General features: G+C 38.6%; 9 protein-coding genes across 9 annotated transcripts; 5 read left to right on the top strand and 4 right to left on the bottom strand.

Annotated features, from left to right (window-relative positions):
• Positions 1-80: 80 nt before the first annotated feature.
• I206_107453 (uncharacterized protein) lies at positions 81-2267 on the bottom strand (the record flags this gene model as incomplete). The annotated part of the gene is made up of 8 exons (XM_019157497.1): positions 81-354; positions 430-788; positions 851-1351; positions 1415-1522; positions 1574-1682; positions 1744-1959; positions 2020-2069; positions 2127-2267. 8 exons carry the CDS (start codon positions 2265-2267, stop codon positions 81-83), a joined length of 1758 nt encoding a protein of 585 aa, XP_019009137.1.
• Positions 2268-2558: 291 nt separating this feature from the next.
• I206_107454 (uncharacterized protein) lies at positions 2559-7962 on the top strand (the record flags this gene model as incomplete). The annotated part of the gene is made up of 14 exons (XM_070203523.1): positions 2559-2792; positions 2848-2956; positions 3021-3581; positions 3635-3927; positions 3982-4212; positions 4275-4469; positions 4523-4875; positions 4927-5809; positions 5878-5939; positions 5999-6128; positions 6192-6260; positions 6322-7278; positions 7343-7496; positions 7574-7962. The coding sequence occupies 14 exons, from the start codon at positions 2559-2561 to the stop codon at positions 7960-7962; spliced, it is 4620 nt and encodes a 1539-aa protein (XP_070059624.1).
• Positions 7963-8259: 297 nt separating this feature from the next.
• Positions 8260-11046, top strand: I206_107455 (uncharacterized protein; the record flags this gene model as incomplete). The annotated part of the gene is made up of 6 exons (XM_019157499.2): positions 8260-8443; positions 8497-8624; positions 8686-9037; positions 9102-9344; positions 9399-10941; positions 11019-11046. 6 exons carry the CDS (start codon positions 8260-8262, stop codon positions 11044-11046), a joined length of 2478 nt encoding a protein of 825 aa, XP_019009139.2.
• A 153-nt stretch (positions 11047-11199) lies between these two features.
• Positions 11200-13513, bottom strand: I206_107456 (asparagine-tRNA ligase; the record flags this gene model as incomplete). The annotated part of the gene is made up of 7 exons (XM_019157500.1): positions 11200-11283; positions 11361-11855; positions 12013-12094; positions 12161-12483; positions 12549-12875; positions 12940-13325; positions 13390-13513. The coding sequence occupies 7 exons, from the start codon at positions 13511-13513 to the stop codon at positions 11200-11202; spliced, it is 1821 nt and encodes a 606-aa protein (XP_019009140.1).
• A 460-nt stretch (positions 13514-13973) lies between these two features.
• I206_107457 (uncharacterized protein) lies at positions 13974-17010 on the top strand (the record flags this gene model as incomplete). The annotated part of the gene is made up of 10 exons (XM_070203524.1): positions 13974-14238; positions 14327-14508; positions 14564-14774; positions 14838-14956; positions 15037-15305; positions 15383-15493; positions 15552-15630; positions 15683-15715; positions 15780-15985; positions 16053-17010. The coding sequence occupies 10 exons, from the start codon at positions 13974-13976 to the stop codon at positions 17008-17010; spliced, it is 2433 nt and encodes an 810-aa protein (XP_070059625.1).
• An 81-nt stretch (positions 17011-17091) lies between these two features.
• On the bottom strand, positions 17092-18169 carry I206_107458 (uncharacterized protein; the record flags this gene model as incomplete). The annotated part of the gene is made up of 7 exons (XM_019157502.1): positions 17092-17196; positions 17285-17402; positions 17475-17578; positions 17661-17743; positions 17791-17830; positions 17895-17925; positions 18003-18169. 7 exons carry the CDS (start codon positions 18167-18169, stop codon positions 17092-17094), a joined length of 648 nt encoding a protein of 215 aa, XP_019009142.1.
• A 352-nt stretch (positions 18170-18521) lies between these two features.
• Positions 18522-19258, top strand: I206_107459 (uncharacterized protein; the record flags this gene model as incomplete). Its single annotated transcript, XM_019157503.1, has 2 exons — positions 18522-18578; positions 18710-19258. 2 exons carry the CDS (start codon positions 18522-18524, stop codon positions 19256-19258), a joined length of 606 nt encoding a protein of 201 aa, XP_019009143.1.
• Positions 19259-20010: 752 nt separating this feature from the next.
• Positions 20011-20541, top strand: I206_107460 (uncharacterized protein; the record flags this gene model as incomplete). Its single annotated transcript, XM_019157504.1, has 1 exon — positions 20011-20541. The coding sequence occupies one exon, from the start codon at positions 20011-20013 to the stop codon at positions 20539-20541; it is 531 nt and encodes a 176-aa protein (XP_019009144.1).
• A 228-nt stretch (positions 20542-20769) lies between these two features.
• On the bottom strand, positions 20770-21519 carry I206_107461 (uncharacterized protein; the record flags this gene model as incomplete). The annotated part of the gene is made up of 3 exons (XM_019157505.1): positions 20770-21028; positions 21099-21383; positions 21476-21519. The coding sequence occupies 3 exons, from the start codon at positions 21517-21519 to the stop codon at positions 20770-20772; spliced, it is 588 nt and encodes a 195-aa protein (XP_019009145.1).
• Positions 21520-22073: the final 554 nt, after the last annotated feature.

Genomic DNA, 22073 nt, shown 5'->3' on the forward strand with positions numbered 1-22073 from the left:
TGTACAAATACAAATATACTTATATTATACAAATACCTTTTTCTGGGAATATATGGAATAATTTTTTTCTAAAAAAATCTTTAAATTCTAATTCCACTTCTACTCCAATCTGATAATCCAGCATTATCTTTCCATCCTCTCTTTCTAGCTATCTTGAAATCATCATTTTCATCAATTTGATATTTTATAGCTTGACCTACTTTTAAATCTTGAATATTTACTCCAATTGAAGTAGATAAATCAATTTCACTAATTTCAATTTCTTCTTTATAATTTTCTCCTCTATTTATAGATAATGAAATATTTGTATCATAAACTTCACGTGTTAATTCAGGTGAAGATGTTTTAAGAGATCTATATAAAAATTTAATTTAATCAGTTTTATTTTTGATAATCCTCGTTTGATTGATTTAGATGGACACTACTTACCCAGCTAAAGAACCTCCTACCCAGCTTATTAAACTTGTTGACCATCTAGGAGCTTTTCCACTTTTATTTCCTCCTTCACCATCTAATGGAGCTGGATCATTCACGATTATTAATTTACTTGCTAAACCATATATTTCTTTATATGGCTCTTTGTTTCTTTTCCTCCAAAGTATAGTTTCTTCTTTTCTATTTTGTATTGAATTCATTGGTGATTTTGACTGCTCCGTAGTGCTTACAGGTGAGGGAAGTAAAAGTTGTAAAAGGGATATTCGTAGACGTGGGATGAATCCAGGTAAAGAGGCTGTACCGCCTACAACCAACAAAGAAGATATGACAGTAGATCGAATATCAATAGGTAGCTGTAGATTCCATATAAGCCGAAGAGTTGTAGCCAAGTTGATACAGGCAATATTGATCTTACCTTGAGTATACAATCTAGTATCAAGTTTGGTATCGAACCTTCCTCAGAATTCTCATCATCTACTAATAGTAGCTCTGCAACCCTCTCCCTTATCCATCCTGGGACAATGATGGTAGCGGGTCCAAAATCAGTGGAAGGTATTCTAAATCTCATATCCTTCGCAGTTGATGAGCCGCTATAGATATCTTTCCATTCTTTCGCCAATCGTGTTTCTTCGTCTTCTTCATCCTGTGCGAGGTCAACATCCATCGGGTCGTCATTATCCGATAGATGTACATTCCCAACGAAACAACCTTCAGTCAATATCCTTTCCACCAGATCATCAGTCAAGACCGTTGAAGGGATTCTTGCCGCCCTTCGATCATGTATTTTGCTAAGCGATAACGGTGGAGGTATGTATATTGCATGATGACGGATCAAGGTTCGGAGGTGTCCATGTAGTTTTTTTCCGGCCAATGGTGTTGATCGTGCCAAGTTGTACAATGGACGAGAATGATATACCTGACACCACCATCAGCTGCATTCTCATTTCGGAAATCGATGAGGTCATGATCAGCTACATACCGGCGTAACGGTTGTCTCTAGCCATCCTACGTCTATCACTAAGCCCGTTATCCTCCCACAGGCAGCCAGTGATAAGAGACTGGAAGGGGTGAAAGATACACTGGGTACCTATACTCAACGTAAGCTGTCTCCACAACGGTGTCTGATCTCCCAGCTTACCTGTAAATTGTCGAACAATGCTCGAGCAATATGTTCTTTGACTCCTATGGGTATAAAAGTATTCTCGATGATAATGACTTTTCGAGCCTTAGAATCCGTCATAAGGTGTCTGCTTGGCTCGTCAGCTCGTATGCGATGATGACGGCCTTCTACTTCTATTCTGAACGTACTTCACGAAAGTCTCTCTCAATTTTTTGATCACTCGAACCCCTATCAACCTTTCTCCTTCTGACCGACTTTCGAAGACACCGCTCATCTGCGAAGGATCTAGACCCCATGCTTCACTTGCTCCTGTATTATCTGCGTCGGTAGAATCGAGAGCGTAAAAGACTGATCTCGGGTCGGCTTCACCGGAAAATCCAACTTTCCATATCCGTGATCCAGGACTATAGGCAATGTGAGCCAGTATTTCTTCATTATGACGGTATGTAATAGAAGTCACTCACTCTATCACCACCCTATCTTCAATCCCATACAAGGAGTGCCGTCTTGAGCTCTAGGACATGAACATGTCAGCTAGTATTGACATTTAATCCGGTCAGACTCAGCTCACATAAGCGGGAGATGCACCTGCTGGTCTTGCTCGACTAGGTCCTGCCTCAGTAGAAGCAGCAAAAGCGGCTCTTTTAGTAGGTGTAGTGATTGATCCAGTCGATGGTCCAGGTCTCAGACCAGCAGATGATGAGCTGCTCATCGTGTTGACATGCTTCTACGAATAGTGAATTATATGATATTGATTTTGGATATTTGCATTTGATTGACTTTTGACGCGTTCCTTCAATCTGATTAATTAATAAAGTACCAATCGTGAATACTTTGATCGTGTTACCCATTTAAAGACTCGTGTGCCTGAATCCAGAATTTTGAAAGACAACCCGTAAAAGTTGAATTTCACCGGTCCACACTGTTCTAGCTCTGCTTATTTTGGAATTTCAACTTTGTTATTATTATCTATACCTCAATACAATAAAAGCCAGAAGCGAAAATGGCAATAGAAAATAAGAAGCGTAATCAGTCTGATGCTGAATCTTCATATACCAAGAAAGTGAAGACTGGAGAAAGTAGTTCAGCACCCAGACCTACACCTTCTTTCACCTCTGCTTTGAAAGATGAAGAGACTGATTTCCCCCGTGGTGGAGGATCAAGTTTGACTCCTTTAGAGCTGAAGCAAACTAGAGCTGAGGGTCGTAGAGAAGCTGAAGAAGAAGCTCAAGCTGAGGTGAGCTATTCGAATAATTACAAAATCGCGTTCATTGCTGACTCACTACTTGCAGGCCGCTTCGAAAGGCAATCAACGGAAGAACAAGTTGAGCGATAGACAGATTAAGAGATTGAAGAAGAATGAAGTTAGGAAAAAGGAGAAGAATGATGAGGATTCTATTCGTAAGCTATAGCCGCTCGACAGATTGAGCAATATTCAGCTAAACAAATACGATATGACGTTCAGGTGTCGAAGTGTTAAATTACAAACGATTGGTGCAGGGCACTCATGTCCTCGCTCGAGTTCACACCATCTTACCTTTACATCTTGTCTTGTCCTTACCTAACAATCTCCTTGCTCATGTACCTATCACTGAAATTTCAAACACACTCACCAGTCTTCTCCAAGCTGAAGAAGCAATGGCGGTAGATTCTGATAAAGAAGAAGACGAGGAGGAATCAGCTGATGAATCTGAAAATTCCGCACCTGATTTATCCCAATTATTCTATCCTGGACAATATGTACCTGCCAAAATACTCAATGTTTACCCTACAGCAAGTCAATCTTTCATCTCCCAATATCCTATTAGCGAGACCAACCGTTTAGCCGCCAGAGTAGAAGTCACCCTTATACCTGGAAAGGTAGGCAGTGAAGTGTCGAAGAAAGATCTGGAAAAGGGATATTTTTTGGTCGGAGAGATCAAGTCTGAAGAGGATAAAGGATACACGGTGGGCATTGGATCCAACCCGGATGAAGTCGGTGTGGACGGCTGGATCAGCAAGGAGGAGGTAGAGAAATATATACCTAGTAAGTTTGATCTCACATAGAAAAGATCAAGTATAAGCTGACTATAAGTCTAGCTAAATCCCTGATACCTGGTCAACTCCTTCCCGCGACTATATCTTCCCTGACTGCTGGCGGACGTGTCGCTCAATTATCGCTTGAACCTCTTGAACTGACTCGAAGTACTGTCAGCGAAGTGACCACCGTCAGTTCGTTGACCCCTGGACACCTCATAACGGCTTTGATCACTGCTGTGGTGCCCTCGGGTTTGAACGTGAAAGTTTGTGGATTCTACGATGGGACTATAGACTTGGCTCATTTGCCTTTGGGTGAAGATGATGTTGAGAACAAGTACAAAATTGGTAAAAAGGTTAGTCTGTGTGACACCGTTCATATCAGAGGTTAAGCTGATGACCTTGTCCAGGTACGAGCGAGAATAATATACGACAATCTCTCTACCACTCCTGCCACCTTCGCTTTATCAGCTTTGCCCCATGTCGTTAACTTGACAAGCCCCATGAAAGAAGGCGAAGATGTGCCATTGGAACATGCCGTCCCCATCGGAAAGCTGTATCAGAGTGTCAAAGTCGTCAGAGTCATGCCAGACTGGGGTGTAATTGTAAGAACTAGTGATGGGCTGGACGGATTTTGTCATGTGAGTAACAGCGAAAAGCTTCCTTCAAGATCATGCAGCTAATTTGGTCTTTGCCGTTGTAGATCAGTCACCTTTCAGACGAGCGTATAGCAGTATTATCAAATGGTACTGCTCAATACAAACCAGGAACTTTGCATCGAGCGAGAGTACTTGGTCACTCGCCACTTGATGGTGTCATCCTTCTTTCGTTTGAGCAAAAGGTTTTAGATCAGACATTCATGCAAGTAGGAGAACTCAAGATAGGTCAAGCGCTTAAGGTGAGTCGGCTGAACCTCATTTACGTGACCAGAGCTGATGCTCTGTTGTTCAGGGTACCGTGCATCGACTTGCCGAACGAATGCTATTCATCTCCCTGTCAGGCTCAGTAGACGGCATCGTCTTCCCAAGCCATTACGCGGATATTAAGCTCAAACACCCTGAAAAGCGATTCAAGGTCGGATCGTCCGTCAAGGCCCGTGTATTTGCCATTGAACCTACTCGTAATAGAGTAGTATTGACTCTCAAGAAATCTTTGGTGGATTCGACTGATGATGTCCCTCAAGGATTTGCCGATATAAAAATCGGACAAGTGACGCCTGGTGTGATAGTCAAGATAATGGATAAAGGATGTATCGTGGATCTGTTTGGTGGAATCAAGGCTTTCATGCCATTGTCCGAGTCCAGGTGAGCTAAGAAACCATTGTACAAAGGAGTCATACTGATTCATGATTCCAGTCAAACTTTTGTGAAAAATCTGAATGATCTATTCTTTGTTGGTAAATCCACTACAGTCCGAGTCTTGGACATACAGCCAGAAAATGAAAGGATAGTAGTATCTGCTAAACAAGCAGCTCCGAACCCTATTGCTACCGCATCAGAGAAACTTCAAGTGGGTGATGCGGTCTCAGGAGTAGTTTCAGCAATACATGAGGAACAAGTAGTTGTTAAATTGGACGAATCTGGATTGACCTCTTTACTCTCATTGAGTAACTTGTCAAATCAACGTCATATGGGTATCGACGAATTGAGATCCACTTTGAAAGTCAATGATAAGATTGAAGATTTAGTTGTTGTCTCTAAAAATGCTGTATCGGGCTTGATCATTGTTAACATTAAGAAATCGCCTACAGCTACTACAAAAACCAAGACAAAGAAAGAGAAGAAGGAAGAAGCTTCTGCATCTGGGGTATCACAAAACGTTAAGGCTATTGATGAAATAAATATTGGCGATATTTTGGTTGGACATGTTATTGAACATACAGAAAGAGGAACGAATATACAATTACCGAAGAAAATTAGAGGTAGAATACATCCCTTAGATGCAGTTGATGATCTTTCGAAATTAGTGGATGGACATGCTCCTTTCAATGTAGATCAAGAAGTCAAAGTTTACGTACTTGGTATCAATAAGACTAAACGAACTGTTGATCTTTCTTCGAGACCTTCTAAAGTGTCTGATGGGCAATCCGTCGTTGACCAAGAAGTAAGCTCTGTAAAGGGTCTGAAAGAAGGACAAAGTGTTAGAGGTTTAGTAAAGAATTTTGCTAGTCATGGTGTATTCGTTAGTCTTGGAAGAGAAGTCACCGCAAGAGTAATGATTAAAGAATTATTCGATGAGGTGAGTTTCTGTTTTGAGTGACTGCTAAATGCTGTCTTCGAAGGATCTGAGCTGATGAATTATGACAGTTCGTCAAAGATTGGCAATCCAAGTTTGAGGTCAACCAATTAGTCACCGGTAAAATTATATCGTGAGTAGCTTATAATGTATTTCCTTACAAATCACATATAGCTAATATGATGGGTTCAGTGTTGATGAAAAGAAGAATTCTGTCGAAATGACTTTCCGAAAGAACCCTGCTAAACAAGTTAAGAAAGTTGCAAAGCTTGGTTTGAGCGATTTCGAACAAGGTCAAAAGGTTGTGGCTGAGGTTAAGAAGGTTAGTCTAGCTCATAGCGCACACATTTCTCTCAAATGATCTAAGCTGATATGACGTATATAGGTTGAGGCATATGGTATTTTCTTGAGAATTGAAGGAAGTGACGTATCTGGGTTATGTCATAAATCAGAGGTGAGATTTTACTTAACATTACCAGATAGACGGGATTTTACTGATAAAAAACCTTGATAAGATCTCGGATAATAAGAAACAAGATGTTTCACAAGCCCTTAAATCGTTCAGAGAGGGTGATCAAGTGAAAGCTAAAATTCTCTCAATTGATGCTGAGAAGAATAAGATCAACTTTGGTATCAAGGCCAGCTACTTTGGCGAGGAGTTTGGAGAAGCTCAAGATGAGGATGAGGATGAAGAATTAGGCAGTGATGCCGAAGAGGAAGATGAGGACGAAGATGACGAAGATGACGAGGAGGACAAGGACGGGGAAGATGTCATGATGCTAGGTAGCGATGATGATGGGGAGGCAGAGGTAGAGGATGAAGATGAAGAAGAGGAGGATGAGGATGAAGAAGACGAGGAAGAAGACGATGAGGAAGAAGACGACGTAAATCTTGGCATGGACGAGGATGATGAAGATGAGGAAGACGAAGAAGATGCTCCTGCTCCCGACGAGAAATCTGTCAAAGCCACTCAATCCGGTTTAGCAGTATCCGGAGGTTTCGACTGGACAGGCGAAGCAGCCAATTCAGCTGAATCATCCGATTCGGAAAACGAAGACGAAGATGTAGAAGAAGCTACAACGTCGAAAAAAGCAAAGGGAAAAGGTAAATCGAAATTAGAAGATTTGACTTCAACCGCACCAGATTCAAGACCTGAATCAACATCAGAATTTGAAAGAGCTTTATTAGCTTCACCAAATTCATCTTATTTGTGGATTCAATATATGTCTTTCCATTTACAACTTCATGAAATTGAAAAAGCACGTAAGATAGGTAGACTTGCATTAGATAAAATCAATTATAGAGAAGAAGAAGAGAAACTCAATATTTGGATGGCTTTAATTAACCTTGAATTAAGTTTCGGTACGGTTGAATCAATGGATAAGGTTTTCAAAGAAGCTGTTCAATATAATGATGCGCGATCTGTTCATTTAAGATATGCCGAAGCTTTACAAGTCTCTGGTAAAGATGAGGTGAGTTAACGTTGTTATTTTAGACCTAGTATAACAGATTTTATGCTAAGTACAAATGATGTAGCTCGTCGAAGAAATTTACAAAAAGATTGTTAAAAAGTTTTCCGCATATCCTGATTCATGGACTCGGTTTGCCGAATTTTACCTTAAAAAAGGAGATCCAGAAGCTGCTCGAGCATTATTACCTAGATCAATGAAATCATTGGATAAATCAAAACGTAAGTTCAAATTGATATTAATAAATTAAAAAAATTATTGGAAAATGTTTTCCGAAACTAATTTGAATTTATAATAGATATTGAAACTATTGAAAAAATGTCATTACTTGAATTTAAATATGGTGATATTGAAAGAGCAAAAACATTATTTGAAGGATTAATTGATAGATTTCCAAAAAAAATGAATTTATGGGGAATTTATATTGATCAATTAGCAAAAATTAATGATATACAAGGTGTTAGAGGATTAATTGATAGATGTTTAAATCAAAAATTATCAAGTAAAAAAGCAAAATTCTTATTTAAAAAACTTTTATTAATTGAACAACGTATAGGTGATGAGAAAGGACAAGAAAAAGCTAAAGAAAGAGCTAAAGCTTGGGTAATGGAAAATGCTAAACCAACTCAAGATGATGACGAGGAACAACAAGAAGAAGAAGAAGAAGAAAGTGAAGATGAAGAGTAGTATTTTCCTTTAATGTTTTTTTTCTTACATGTACTTGATATTTACATTTAATTGGTTTTGATGCATTGTGTTTCTTTTGATTTGATAGCATTCAATATCCGTAATATAATATAAGGGAGACGCGATAATCTGGAGATGTGGAGTCCCCACATGCTTTGAGCGTTTGAGCGTGAATTCCTTCGAAAGCTCTTTGTTGTTGTTATATACATTATGGCTGTATCGTTTACCCTTAGCAGCTTTTATCCTCTTTACATGTTGGTTAAATAAGAAGAAGAAGCATCATAGACCTGATCAATCATGCCCTCGCCAAATCTAGCTTCTTCAGCGCAATATGAACAGCTATTCCAATCATCTTCACTTAATCTAATAATTCCTGAAATTTCATCTTTACCTATCGAGTCAACCGATAACAGTTCAGAATCTCTGACAAAATGGTGGGACAAAGTAGAGGAATCTCAAACGAGGAATACAGCTTTTTTCGGTAAAGCTGTCCTTCGACATAGATAGAATGATAGCTAACGCACGATTTCATAGATGAGAAGTTATTTTACTTCTTATCGATGCATCTTCCTGATGAAGCTTTACAAAGTTTACCTGGTACTCCAATATTGGAAATCAATGAACCTACTTCTGAAATGTTAAGATATCTATCTAGGTTACAGGTGAGCTAATCAGATTCGAATACGTATTCCTTATATACTAAGCTAATGCCTACTTTTCCAGCTTACAATGATAGCTTCTTTCATTCCACCTCTTCCACCAAAACAATTTACTTCAGCATCAAGTATGCCTACTTCAAGCTCATCTTTGACTGTACCGCATACACCGGTAAATCAGATTACATCTACTGTTGATGGATCAAACCCACCTGTCACGCCTAATCCTTTCCCCACCATGCATTCAGGTGAAGAACAATACGCGAATGTTGAAGGGGTCATAGTCTGGGAAGGTGGTGTAGAGGAAATTACCGGTCAATGGGAAGAAGGAAAGAATAAATCATCCGCAGGATCAGGAAGGAAGGTAATCAAGGCGAAAGATGGTTGGGAAATAATATGGACAGGAGAAGTGCCGATAGGTAAGAATATATTTGGTAGCCTATTTAACCTGAAACACAAGTTAATTGATGTGGGTTTTTTTAGCATACGTTCGAACTCAAATTCAGAATCCTCTTTTAGCACTCACAGCTTCTATAACTCTTCGAGATCAATCTCATACCAAAACACATCGACGTAATGCTCACAGTGTCGATACCTCTTCTATCCGTAGTGGGACTACAACTATACGTACGGATGGAACCGAGTATGAGGCATACGAAGATGGTGACGATGGGAATGAGTATGCAGAACTGGAAGAAATTGATTTGCTTGGTGGCCTCGCTGGAGGTCAGCTATATTTCAAGTTAGCGAACTGATCATAAGCTGATAAATACCTTATAGGAATCGATTCAATGCCATCCACAAGACTCGCACCTTCGCTTCGAGAGGATCTAGCTGTACCTTTATCATCGAAAACAAACTCGCCCTTACCAATCTCAGCACTTACTCCAGCCACAGCACCAACTATAATCACTCCCTCTACCACATCATCAGGACCAAGTCGAGAACGAGGAATACCTCTAACATCAATACAACCTATCATTTCAACGACTTTGCGTAAATCTTATAGAAGGGTATTATCACTTGCACCAGGATTAAGAGTAAGAATGCGTACTTTATTTCTTCCCCAACTTTTGACTGGAGATAAAGCGGAAGAAGAAGGAGAAAGATGTATAACGCTTTGTGTTGAAATTGAAAATTCACCGGAATTAAATTTGAACGATGGATTCGAGGTTTCCGAAGTAAAAGTAGACGTAGGTGGTAAAGGTGGAAAAGCTTCAACTGAACTTGTAAAAAATCAAATTCAATCAATTGATTTTCCATTACGTTTAAGAAGTATAGAACAATATAATTTATTATATAAAGTTTCTATAGCAAGTTCACAAATTGATCAAAGTAATAAAGAAGGTATAGAAGAAATTGTAAATAAATCTTTAGGAAGAAATGATGAAATTAGACCAGTATCAATAATTATAATAGGTAAACCATTTTCAAAAAACAAAGAGGAATATAAATATCAAACAAAAGAATTTCATTCAAGATGGAACTGTTCTTTAGATTTAACTTCATTTTATAATTCTTCTAATTCATCTTCTTCTTTAAATAATATACCTTCAACAATAACAACAACAGATAAAAATCGAAATTTAAAGAACGGCTCTTTACAACCTACGATAAATGCTATAGCAGGTGATAAGAGATATTCACTTGCATATTTATTATCAATTGAAAAAGAAAATCAAAATCAAAATAAAAGACCTTTAATGCCTAGTCAAATGATAGGTCAAAATAGAATAAATTCTTTAAATAATAATAATAATAATCATAATTATAAATCAAATTTAATTAAAAAAGAAGAAAATGGTTTAATGATTTCTATAAAACTTCTTCCATCTTCATCATTTGATTATAATTCTGAAAGTGAAATGAAAAAATTGATTAAACAATATGAAATTTTTTCATTAGAAATTTTCATTTATAATAAATCGAATGAAATTCGTAGATTTAAATTAATTATTCCTCCTCCTTTTAAAAATTCAAATTCAAATTCAAATTTGGTTCAAAATAAAGAAAAGGGAAAAGGAAATATAAAAATCGAAAGTGAATTAAAAGAAATTTTGAATAAAAACAAAATTAAACAAGAAGAATTAAAAATTGGTTTTATAAAAGAAGAAGAAGATTTAATAATTAAACAAAATCTTTTAAATTATTTATTAACTTCTACTTCAATTTTACCTCTCGAAAATGATATTAGATGTGGACCTTTATTACCTTTTACAAGTCTTTCAACTAGAATACGTTTTTTAGCTTTAAAAAAAGGTATACATAAAATTGAATCTTTAAGAATACGATCAAATAATGATGAATTTGATTTTATGATTAGGTTAGTCACTTCAGCTGAATAATCAAAGATTTGGATCGTATAAGCTGATGAATTTTTTGTTGTTTTGTTGCTTGTAGTCCTGTTCTTGATATTGTTGTTGGATAATTTAAATCAAATCGCGAATAGATTTCCAATTTAGATACAATCTCAGCTATTATGAATTGTATGCATGATAAAAAGATGCATGATGGATTGTAAAACTCTATAACCATAGCATATTTTGCTTTGTTGTTCCAATATTATTCACACTTATCCATCTTAAGGAGTAGCTCTACCCATCCATCTTGGATAAAGTGAACATTCTCTTACAGTCCATCTATTAAGTAACCAAGCAAGGAATCGCTTAAATTGTAAAAATTGATAAATAATTAGCTATTTAAATCATTTATTCGAAATCATGTGTAAAAAAAGAAACTCACCTCAACACCTAAACCATAACCACCATGTTCAGTTGTACCGTATTTTCTTTGATCGGTAAACCAATAATATGGATCAGATGGAATACCTTCTCTTTTATAAGCAGCCATAAGTGTATCATAATCTGTTATTCTCATTGAACCACCAACTACTTCTCCTACATTTGGCATAAGAACATCAACTGATTCAGTAAAATCAGGTGCTGAAGCCAAAGGTTGCATATAGAAAGCTTTAAGTAATTTAGGGAAATGAATTAACATAATTGGTCGATTAATTTGATCTGTCATTTTTCTTTCGGCAGCTTCGGCTATATCATCTCCTACTATATGATCTGAACCATCTTCTTTCTTGATACCATGTTCGTTAAGATATGTTATAGCATCTCGATAATCCATTCGCATGAATGGTCGGGAAGGAGGTTGGAAATCTGGGTTAAGGGTTTTGATTATTTCAGATGAAACAGGGTCCGCGAGAAGGGTATCAACTACTTCGCAGATCTATGAAGGAGTAAAGTTATGAGCAAGGAAATCTATATCAAGGGTATAGAGGAAGTTGGGACTTTGTGGACGGAAACGGAAACGGAAAGTAGTGATGAAGGTGAGATACACAGGGAGAGTACGGAGATTGAGACCACAAAGAGCAGAAACAACTTACCATATCCTCGAGGTGGTCTAAGAGATCTTTGAATTGGATGAACACCAATTCAGCTTCCAAGTGAGTGTACTCTGACAAGTGTCTATGTGGGTTTCAATGCTCAGCGTTCTGCACTTATTGGTCTGAATCACTTAAGACGCGCACTCACCTTCGTGTCAATGACTTTTCAGCTCTGAAACTCTCTTGAATACAGTAAACATCTCCTAAAGAAGGCAAGACAGTTTCGAGATAAAGTTGAGAAGATTGTGTGAGGTATGCAGGGGCACCGTAGTAATCAAATTCGAACAGTGTTGATCCACCTTCTACCGAGGTTTGTACCATACAAGGAGGTGTAACTTCGGTGATTCGTCGTTTGTAGAATGAATCTCTGAAAGCTCGAAGTAATAACGCTCGAACTCTCATAACTGAAGTAGCTGTTTCTCCACGTAATTCAAGATGTCTTAAATCTGCTCTGATTGATGCATCGGTTTCCTGAGGATACAAATTATGTCAGCTTCTATGATGAACAGCAGTTCCTAGTCCAGAAGCTGACTTACCTTTGTTAGTCTACCCTCGAATGCATCCGCTCCTCCGGGGGCTTTACCAATAATCTTCCAGTAATCCACTATCAATTCTACACCACCTGGAGCAGTTTGACCCTCTTTGACTTTTTCAACCGTACCGACTAACTCTACTGTACTTTCCGTTGTCAAGTCCAAAGCGTCTAATGTCTTGATGCAATCTCCAGACAAAATACATTGTAACATAGCTGTACCATCTCTGACGACGAGGAAATAGTTGGTTTTTTGAGGTCTAAATCGATGTACCCATCCGTTAATTCGTACTCGCGATCCTACAAGTTCAGGTACAGCGAAGATCTTGGTCTGATGATACATATCACTCGTCAGCTTTACCGCCTAAATGTATTCAAAAGCGCGACCAGCTGACCTTCTTAGATTCCTTTGTCTCATCATCAACAAGCACAACACTCTTAGCTTCTTCTCTTCTTTTTCTATCTTTTTCTTCTTGAGCAGCTTTCTCCTTTTGTAACTTCTCTCCTTCAGCTAAAGCTTTCGCTTCTGTTTTTCTCCATCCACTGATGTTTTTAACCAACTTCTTTTTAGCCGAAGTTGAGATTTCAACCCATTCATTTCTTTCTACTGAATCTGGTTTTCGAATTAATAAGTTGACTATGGATGTGGGGTTGGCATCACTCTCAGGGGAAGGTTTGAGCGATTGATAAGCTGCTAAGGAAGTTGCAAAAGGGGATAATTCTGCCCCAGTACCTTCGGTATCAGATCCTGCTTTTTCATCTATGTAGAGAATGGGAAGACCTGATGGACAAACAGAAGATTCAGCTGATGAGAGCATGGAAGCTTAGTCAACCCGCTTGCTTACCTGATTTGTCAGCATCTTCCTTTGGCTTGTCAGCAAAGTTGAGAGTATCTGCAACTGAAGTAGCGAGTTTGGAAGCTACGTCTTGAGCCTGTTGAGCAATTGTAGGTTGGGCGTTTTCAGCCATATTAAAGGGAGTTTAGTTCTGACTGAGTATGAGAGAAGGTGTATCTCTTTGAGAGAGAGAGTATATGTCCCCTTGAATGTTGTTATGCACTCCTTTTCGTATGGAGAAAGGAAGGATAAGATATTGAATTGAGTCGATTTTGGAAAATGTACGCACAACCAACTTATAAGGTTATTAAGATGATCCGAGCGTATCATTCAAGCGAATAAAGTGAGTGATAACGAGATAAGAACTACACTCAAATCATTGATGGATTGCCACGTCATGATTCAATCCCAATTAGGCTACTAATCTAATCTTAATTCGGTTCGGGTAACTAACTTAAGACGTCATCTATCCATGGGCAGTCACCAAGAAAACAAATTCAAAAGTGATTTTCAATAGGTTCAGCATACATGATACAGCTTTCTTTTTTAGCAAACTATCACTTGAACTGGTTAGAGTCTCTTCTCTGGTCACCATGACACACGGCTTCGGTACCCCTTCCGTCGCAATAGCGACGACTCCAACAGTCATCTCAACATTTTTCTCACATATACTCGCAAGCAGGAAACGTAAATCTCAATCAAAACAATCTCTAAAATCAGGTGGACCAGGAGGAGGACCAGAAAACCAGTTGAGCTATGAAGAAGGATTAAAAGTGGTTAGACGATTTCTAGAGTTTGCAAGTCATCATGGTGTAGAAGAAGTACAAAGTTTCACGGCTATGTGGGTTCCAACGCCTCGTGAGTTGGTCTGCCCTTTTTCGATCATCGACTAGCCAGAAAATCAAGACTTGAGCAACTACGGGATCGATCTGACACTGCACCTCAGACTGGGTAAGACGAGAGACTGTCGTTATACCGGATATCAACCTCCGTGCTGCTGAAAACATCCTCTCAAAGCATCTATCAACATATGGTCCAGATGGAGATAATGGTGGGGGTCTCAAGCTGATTGGAGGTGACCAATGGTGGAGAGTGAGAGGCAGAACATTGGAAGGGGAATGGATCGAGGTCAGTTGTATGGTCCTCGAATCCTTCAATCGTAAACTGACTGGCTTTCTGACAGATGCAAAAAGATTACATTAAGCGGAAAGCCACCTCGACCAGACAATCGTCAGGTCAGTCTACTACCGAGGGCGGCGCGCAAACAACCACTGGCCACGGGACAGATCATTGGAAGTATTTACCGAAAAGATCGGGAACAGCTGGAAGTGGGAGTATCAAAGATAATTCCGAGAAAGAAGTTCTGGAGGAAAGGGTCATTCTGTACATTCACGGTCGGTATACTACCTTCACCTGTGAAGTACGCGAGGATAAATATAGCTGACACGATGATTCAGGTGGCGCATTCTTCTTCTCCTCTTTAGAAACTCATAGATATCAAGTCCAACGGCATGCCAGAAAAGCTGGTGCAAGAGCCTTTTCACCCGCTTATAGATTAGCTCCTCAGTATCCATTCGTAAGCGTTCAAGAAGCTACAAGTTTTCATTTGACCTCGTGTGTCTGTCGCTTATCCCAAATACCTTTTTGCTTCCTTAGCCGTGTGGTCTCCTCGATTCCCTGGCTTCATACTTATATCTTATCGACCCTCCACCGGGAGCCACACACGATCCTATCTTGCCCACAAACATCATTATGATGGGCGACAGTGCAGGTGCGGGGATGGTCATTTCGCTTTTGATACTCATCCGAGAAATGGGATTGCCAATGCCAGCTGGAGCAAGTCTTGTATCGCCATGGGTGGACTTGACACATAGTATGCCTAGTATAGGCGGATGGGATGGTGGGGACTTCATACCGTCTTCGGGGTGAGTAGTGTCTGAAGAATCGAGCGTCTAAACCCAGAGTATATGAGCTAAAGTTGTACGACGACTTGATCGCCTAGATTTCATTATAAGCCAAGTTGTGCCTGGCCACCTCTTACCGGCGATGGGGTCACTGTGACTATGCCTGATGGGTCCGAAAAGCATTTCGACGAGCAGATTCAGATGTACTGGTCAGTCAGCTTCCGAACTTTGTACCTTGAAGTCGATAGCTGATCCTGTTGGTCATAGTCCGAACAACCTGCTCACACATCCCCTTGTTTCTCCAGTCAATCAGGGATCACTGGGCGGTCTCTGCCCATTGCTGATAGTGAGTCAGTTTTAGCGATATTGCAGGTTGATAGCTGACGATGGCACATCAGATGGGCGGTGGTGGCGAGCTTCTCCGCGACGAGGTCAGTTCCGTTTCCATCATGTAGACACTAGAAGATCACCCATAAGCTGATCATCTCCAATCAGATCATGTATATAGCTCACAAAACTGCATCACCCACCACATATCCTCCCGGGTCACTCACCCTGTCTCAATACCCCGATCAAGCCGGGCTGGTAGACAAGTACCAGCCCACTAAGGTACACCTGCAGATATATGAAGGATGTTGTCACGTCGTTCCCACATTGAGCTGGACAAGGAGTTCAAAGTATATGTATCGAGCTGCTGCAAAGTGAGTAGGGGGATACAGCTTCATGATCAAGCCAAGTGCTGACGGCAAGCTCATCGCTCGTCTCTAGCTTCAATATCTGGGCCTTCACAGCCGCACAGAAAGCAGTAAAACGAAAATTGCATCACGAGAGATCGCATCACTCGCTCAAACACACATCTCGACAAAATAGTACAGCTCCGTCCTCTACTTCGGTGCCCCCCAGCGGTACCACCTCAGCCACAGGTAGTCGTACAGGATCGACCATTGACCTTACTCAACCAATCATCGGATCTACTGCAGCATCAGCAGCAAATAGAGAGGATATTGATTTTGGAGATTTAGAATCTGAAGCTTCATCCGATTCTGATGATTCCGATTCTACTTCTACGCATGATGAAGGAGCTGAAGGAGATAAAGGACCCATAAAAGGTATTGTTACTGTATCAGGAAGTGAACCTTTATTCAGTACTAGTAATATAGTTTCAGAAAGAATATCAACTCATGGTAAAATAAGAGATTTTGAACCTGTAGAAGAAATACCTGCATTAAATCCAAACTTAAAAGAAGAAATAGGTCAAATACATGGTGGAGGTGCAATTCAAAAATGGTTAAATAAAAGAAAAGAATGGGATTTAAAATATTCAAAAGATTTAAAAAAATGGAAAGAAATAAAAGAAAAAGATAGAAAATTATCTGAAAAAAATGGATTTTTAACTAGAAATTTATTTAATGAAAAACCACCTTTATGTTCTTTAGCTGGAATTTATGATTTAGATTTAGCGAAAAAAATTGGACAATCAGTTGATGGTGGACCTTCAGGTAAACAAAGTGGATTTGTTGGAATGTGGATGAAAATGGGTACAAAAGCAGATAAAGAAAATGCAGGTGGAAATAATTTAATTGAAATTAAATCTAATGTCGAAGAACAAATTAGAAAAGAGTCTATTTCTACAAGTATAGATGGATCTAATCAATATAAACAAAGTTTATTTGATGAACCAATTACTATACCTGAACATGAAGTTTTACAGAATGAGTCAAAATAGACAAAATTTAGAAATTAGATTTGAAATTGTAGCTTTGAAGGACTTTTAATTTTTACATAAATTATAGTTTAATATGTATATTTAGTAACCTGGTCTAAATGTTTGACCGGAAGATACACCTTCTGTCTTATGATCTGTTGGTCTAGCTGAAGATTCGTAAATTATAACTCCGGGTCGATTGGGCAGCTTTACGGAATTTTTAAAAAAATTAACTTATCAGTTTAAGTTGAACCAATTAATCGAGATTAAAGAACGGAAATCAAATTTAACTTACAGCTTGATATGTACCTCTTAACCCAATATAATATATTCTAGTTGTTTCTTCATCTCCATCAGAATTATTACCTGGGAAATATAACGTCAAAGAAGTTAAACCATTAAATTTAGCTGCTCTATCAATAAAATTCCGTAATTAGCCTTGGTGTAAAGTTGATAAAATTGTGTATGATATATTTCAAATTCACTTGACTTGATATTCTACTCCATCTTTAATGTCCACTACATCAAATTCTTGAGTAGGTGTAGAAGAAGAAGCATCTGAAAAATCTAATCCTGAATTATCTCGAAACTGTTCACGTGGTATTCACAAGTCAGCTTAAAACATAAGTAGGCCTGTATGTTATGTGATTTGGAGTTGACAATTCACTTACCAGTTTCATTGAGGTAGGTACCTTTCCTGATGGTCCTGCTTTGAGAGTAATAGAGCGTAATGAGATTGAAGCCGTGAATGGGACTATGACAAGATGAGGTCAGCTGACAATCGCGGTTGCGACAGCTCACTTTTGATTATCATTTCATCATCTACTTCACTCTCACACCACTTCAATCGATAATCAGCTTCAAAGTGACAGATATATTTAAATACCAGAAATGAAAGGACTCACTGAAGTTTCATCATCCCTCATATCCCAACTCCTAGTATAATACATTCAGCTATTGCCCGTCTGAAATCATTGAAGAGATTAACGAATCTGACAGCTGACAAAGCTCACTTGATTACTTTTTGACCTGATTCTCCTCCACCTTCAGCATTCAAAGCAGTAACGTTAGGTAAATCAATTTGACCATATAATGAATCTAATGGTGATACATCAAGAGGAACGTCATGTGAATGATTATGGTCGTGATCATGATCATGCGCATCATGGGAACAAGACATTTTGTATTTGAAGATCTCGTCACTGATCTAAACAAGCAAATTACGGTCAAGGAGAAAAAAACATTGGCAAGATAATGTTGTATGAAACAAGAAGAAGAATGGATGAAATTGTATGACGAGGTGGACTGTAAAAGTGGAGGACAAGGTCCGAGCGGATACAACTCCAAATGAAGCGAGGGAGTGGCGGTAGAGCTGTACTTACTTCAATTGAAGGTTTCGCTACTTCTTATTTATATTCAGGTCTACCTTTCACTTAAGAGACCCGAGGATAGGCTCTTGATTATCTATAGCGTCATATAGATCCTTTCTACCAATATGACATAGGTCGTAGGGTAAGGCTTCGTACGATGATATGAGCGTTACAGCTCTTGGTACTGCAAGTCAATTCACTCGAATAAATACATCTAGGGTTTGTGTACTTTCAGCTCATTTGCTTCGTCTACACATCAGCTAGTAAAGCTGAAGTATCTATCATCACACAGAACCAATCACCATGTCCGAATCAAGCCATCTACCTGATGACAAAGACGTACTACGCAGGGCGAGTCGGAATGGGAGCCATTGCCAGGATGTTGTCCCAAAGTGCCAATCTTCCTTAGAAAAGCTACAATACCCATCGAAACGAATGACACAAGCTTAAACGATACCCGAAGAAGATCATCTACTGGTAGAAGTCCTTCGCCGAGCTCAACCCATTACAGACTTAACAAAGAGGAAAGAAGTATCATATCAAAAGTTCAATCAACTTTATCTTCTAGACCTTTCGCTAAGAGTGAAATCAATATTGACAGTGATGAAAATGAAGAATCGATCAGTCCTTCTGATGATACAATTCTAACCAGTCTTCTTTCTAATGATCCTAATATCCTATCACCTGGGAGATTCAAGACTAGAACTACAATTTTTAAAAGAAGATTGAAGACTGAATCGGATAATCAGAACTACGATGAAGATACTAAAAGAGACTTTCTCAAAGCGAGTGAAATTATCGGTTTGGTTCTGAAAAAGAATCATAATAGTATGGGAAGACGCCCACCCGAGGAGAAAGACTATCTTAAAGTTGATCCTAAAATGACTGTACATTCATAGTAAGATGAATGATAATAACAACTTGATATCAGATGTACTTTTGAGGCTAGTCGGTGCTATTCTGAATCTTGTCAGGGAAGTTTGAAATGCATCTCATCTGCCTTTGCTGATTCTCGATGAAAAGCAAGGAAGAGTGGTTCAATCACCCTATGTTGATCCATACTTTCTTCACGATGTTCACATGCAACACGAGATAGATAATCTTGTTAGTAGATATACTGATTCACTCACCCTTTGATCATTCAGAATCATTGCAAAGCGAACCTTTATCCCTATTGAGGATAAAGGTCAATAGGGATAAAGGTCTTATACCTTCAAATGCCCATTCTGGTCTAAAGTGTTTGCGCTCCCTTATTGTATTTGGTTTTCAGTATATCATACATTCCCCTTTTCCCTTTACTTTTACGTTTGACTATTTTGAAATTTCATATTTCCTTTTTGCTTTTTACGTTTGACTATTTCGAATTTCGGGACATCCTTTTTGATTCTTTCGAATTTCGGGACATCCTTTTTGATTCGAATTGGTCAGAAACTGATATTGAATTATCTCAATTTTTGATAGTACTCTAATGACTCGAGTCGATGGATATGAGCATATTTGTAGGTATATAAGCTGTTGAAAATTATTATTCTTACTACTGTATCAATTCAATTATCACTTTCCACTTTCAACATAACTCGTTAAGTCTTTTTCGTAACCCGTTATCGTACTTCATATCAATCAAAACTTATCTTACAAGCACACAATCATTATGAGTCATCATAATCGAAGGAAGAGCTCACCACTTGTCTCCGATCCAAGCTCTTGTGAACATGTAGAAACTAAAATGTACTCAGCCGGTGGGCAAAATTCTACAAATAGATTACTCGAAATCTGCAATCAACAAGGCATTTCGACTAAATCTGAAAAATCATCTTTCTCTTTATCAGGTATTCAAATATCATCTTATGATGCCGACCAATTAACCTCAATACGAACGATTAAAGGAATTTTCGACATTGATTCTTGGCAAGCTAAATTACTTTATAAAATCGAAAAATATAGTATGAGTTCAAAGTCTTTTTACATTCTAGGAATTCATACTGAAACTCATCTGAAAGAGTTGAAAAATTCAATGATTGGGATATGTGATACCGAGAAATATTCACAAGATGTACTTGTTGTTCAAAAAATTATCGATGATCTCATCTCGAAAAGATCTTCATCAGCTTCTCCTGAGACTGATGATGATAATGCTTTAGAATTTGAACTTAATAACCTGGATGATTCGGTGACCTTTTGAGGAAATCATATTTATCTTCATAGCTTAACTCTTGGGTGTATTATATCTGGTATTCATTGGAATTAAATAAGAGGATGATTAGTGATAATCGTATGCATTATTATATAAGTAATAGATAGTAGAAATTCCTCAAAATCCCCCGTACACCCAATTTGATCCTCCATACATCACTTGCGATCCTATTACCCACTTTATTGTTGGAAGAAACTGATACGGAAATATATAGTTCTAATTGTTCAAAACCTCGATCGAATAAAGTGTAACTCTTCCATATTGATCAGAACTTTTTTCAAATTCCAATTTCAATTCCGTCAAATAAGGTAATTCATCATGATTATGTTTCTTAATTATACCTTGTCCATCTGGATGAGTTTTAACAGCTCCAGAATTAGCCTCGGCAGGTGTAATTTCAGTGGTAATATTTGGACCTATATTAGATGGTGGAGTTTCATCGGTTGGTGAAAGACCTGTTGGAGGGAATGGAATTCTACAAAATCAAAACTGAAATCAGCAAAGACCATTTGGATACATTGCCGTATGTGGATGAATAGACTCACTCAAATACCTGTCTCTTATTTCTATCTTCAGGATAAATTTTACCACCCATCATTAAACCCAAACCTACACCTCCTTCTGCATCTTCTGATCGAGCTACCCATACAGATACGGCAGTAGATACGAATCCTCCTTGAAATGTCAAAGCGAAATGACTCGCTTGAACAGGAGTGTCGAAAGTAAGATGTAACGAAGAAGGGATATTTGAAGACCAAGGTAAACCCTCATCGGAAGCAGAAGGATTTAAGAGATGCTTTTTCGATGAGCCTGGGGCCGAAGACGATACGCTATGACGGCGATATCTGCTTAGCTATATTATTCTACGTATAACAAATTGCACCCAAGTCCAATAAAGGCCAATTTGTAAAGAAACACTCACGACACTTTAGTACTTTTGGGGTCTAACACACTACGCAGAGACATATTGAACGGTTGGTCGATAGAGGCGATGACGTTTGAGAGAGAGTGTAAGAGTTGTGTTGAAAAGGGGTCGATGGCAAAAGAGTTTGCTCCGATTATAAACAAAATGAAATAGTACAAATGAGTTTATTCTTATCGTGGTCTTTTTTTTCTGATAAAGGGTAATGTTTATGATGTTTGACCTGATTCCAGAATAGAGGATAACCCGATGATGACATACCTTTCCAGCTGATCGCTCACCCATCATAAATCACCTCAATCAGTTACCGGCGCGGGGATAACGAGATCTCATCGCCAGGGATCAAAAAATAAGATGAACGTATTCACGTGATTGCCGCGTGGCAAAGTAACTGGAGAATGGTTTCCCACGGTAGTTTCCGTAATCGAGTTTCAGAGCGTCTTCTTGACTTTTTCGAGATTTATTCCGGTTCAATTTCACGGTCGAATTCTTTGGATATTAGCGACATTTTCAGGCTATCAAAATCAAACAAGACAAATATATAGATTCCACTAGTAAGGAACTTAGAGCACAGCTAGGAATTACCACGGGTATCATC

This window comes from Kwoniella pini, chromosome 11, assembly GCF_000512605.2.
Source record: "Kwoniella pini CBS 10737 chromosome 11, complete sequence".
Classification (NCBI taxonomy): domain Eukaryota; kingdom Fungi; phylum Basidiomycota; class Tremellomycetes; order Tremellales; family Cryptococcaceae; genus Kwoniella; species Kwoniella pini.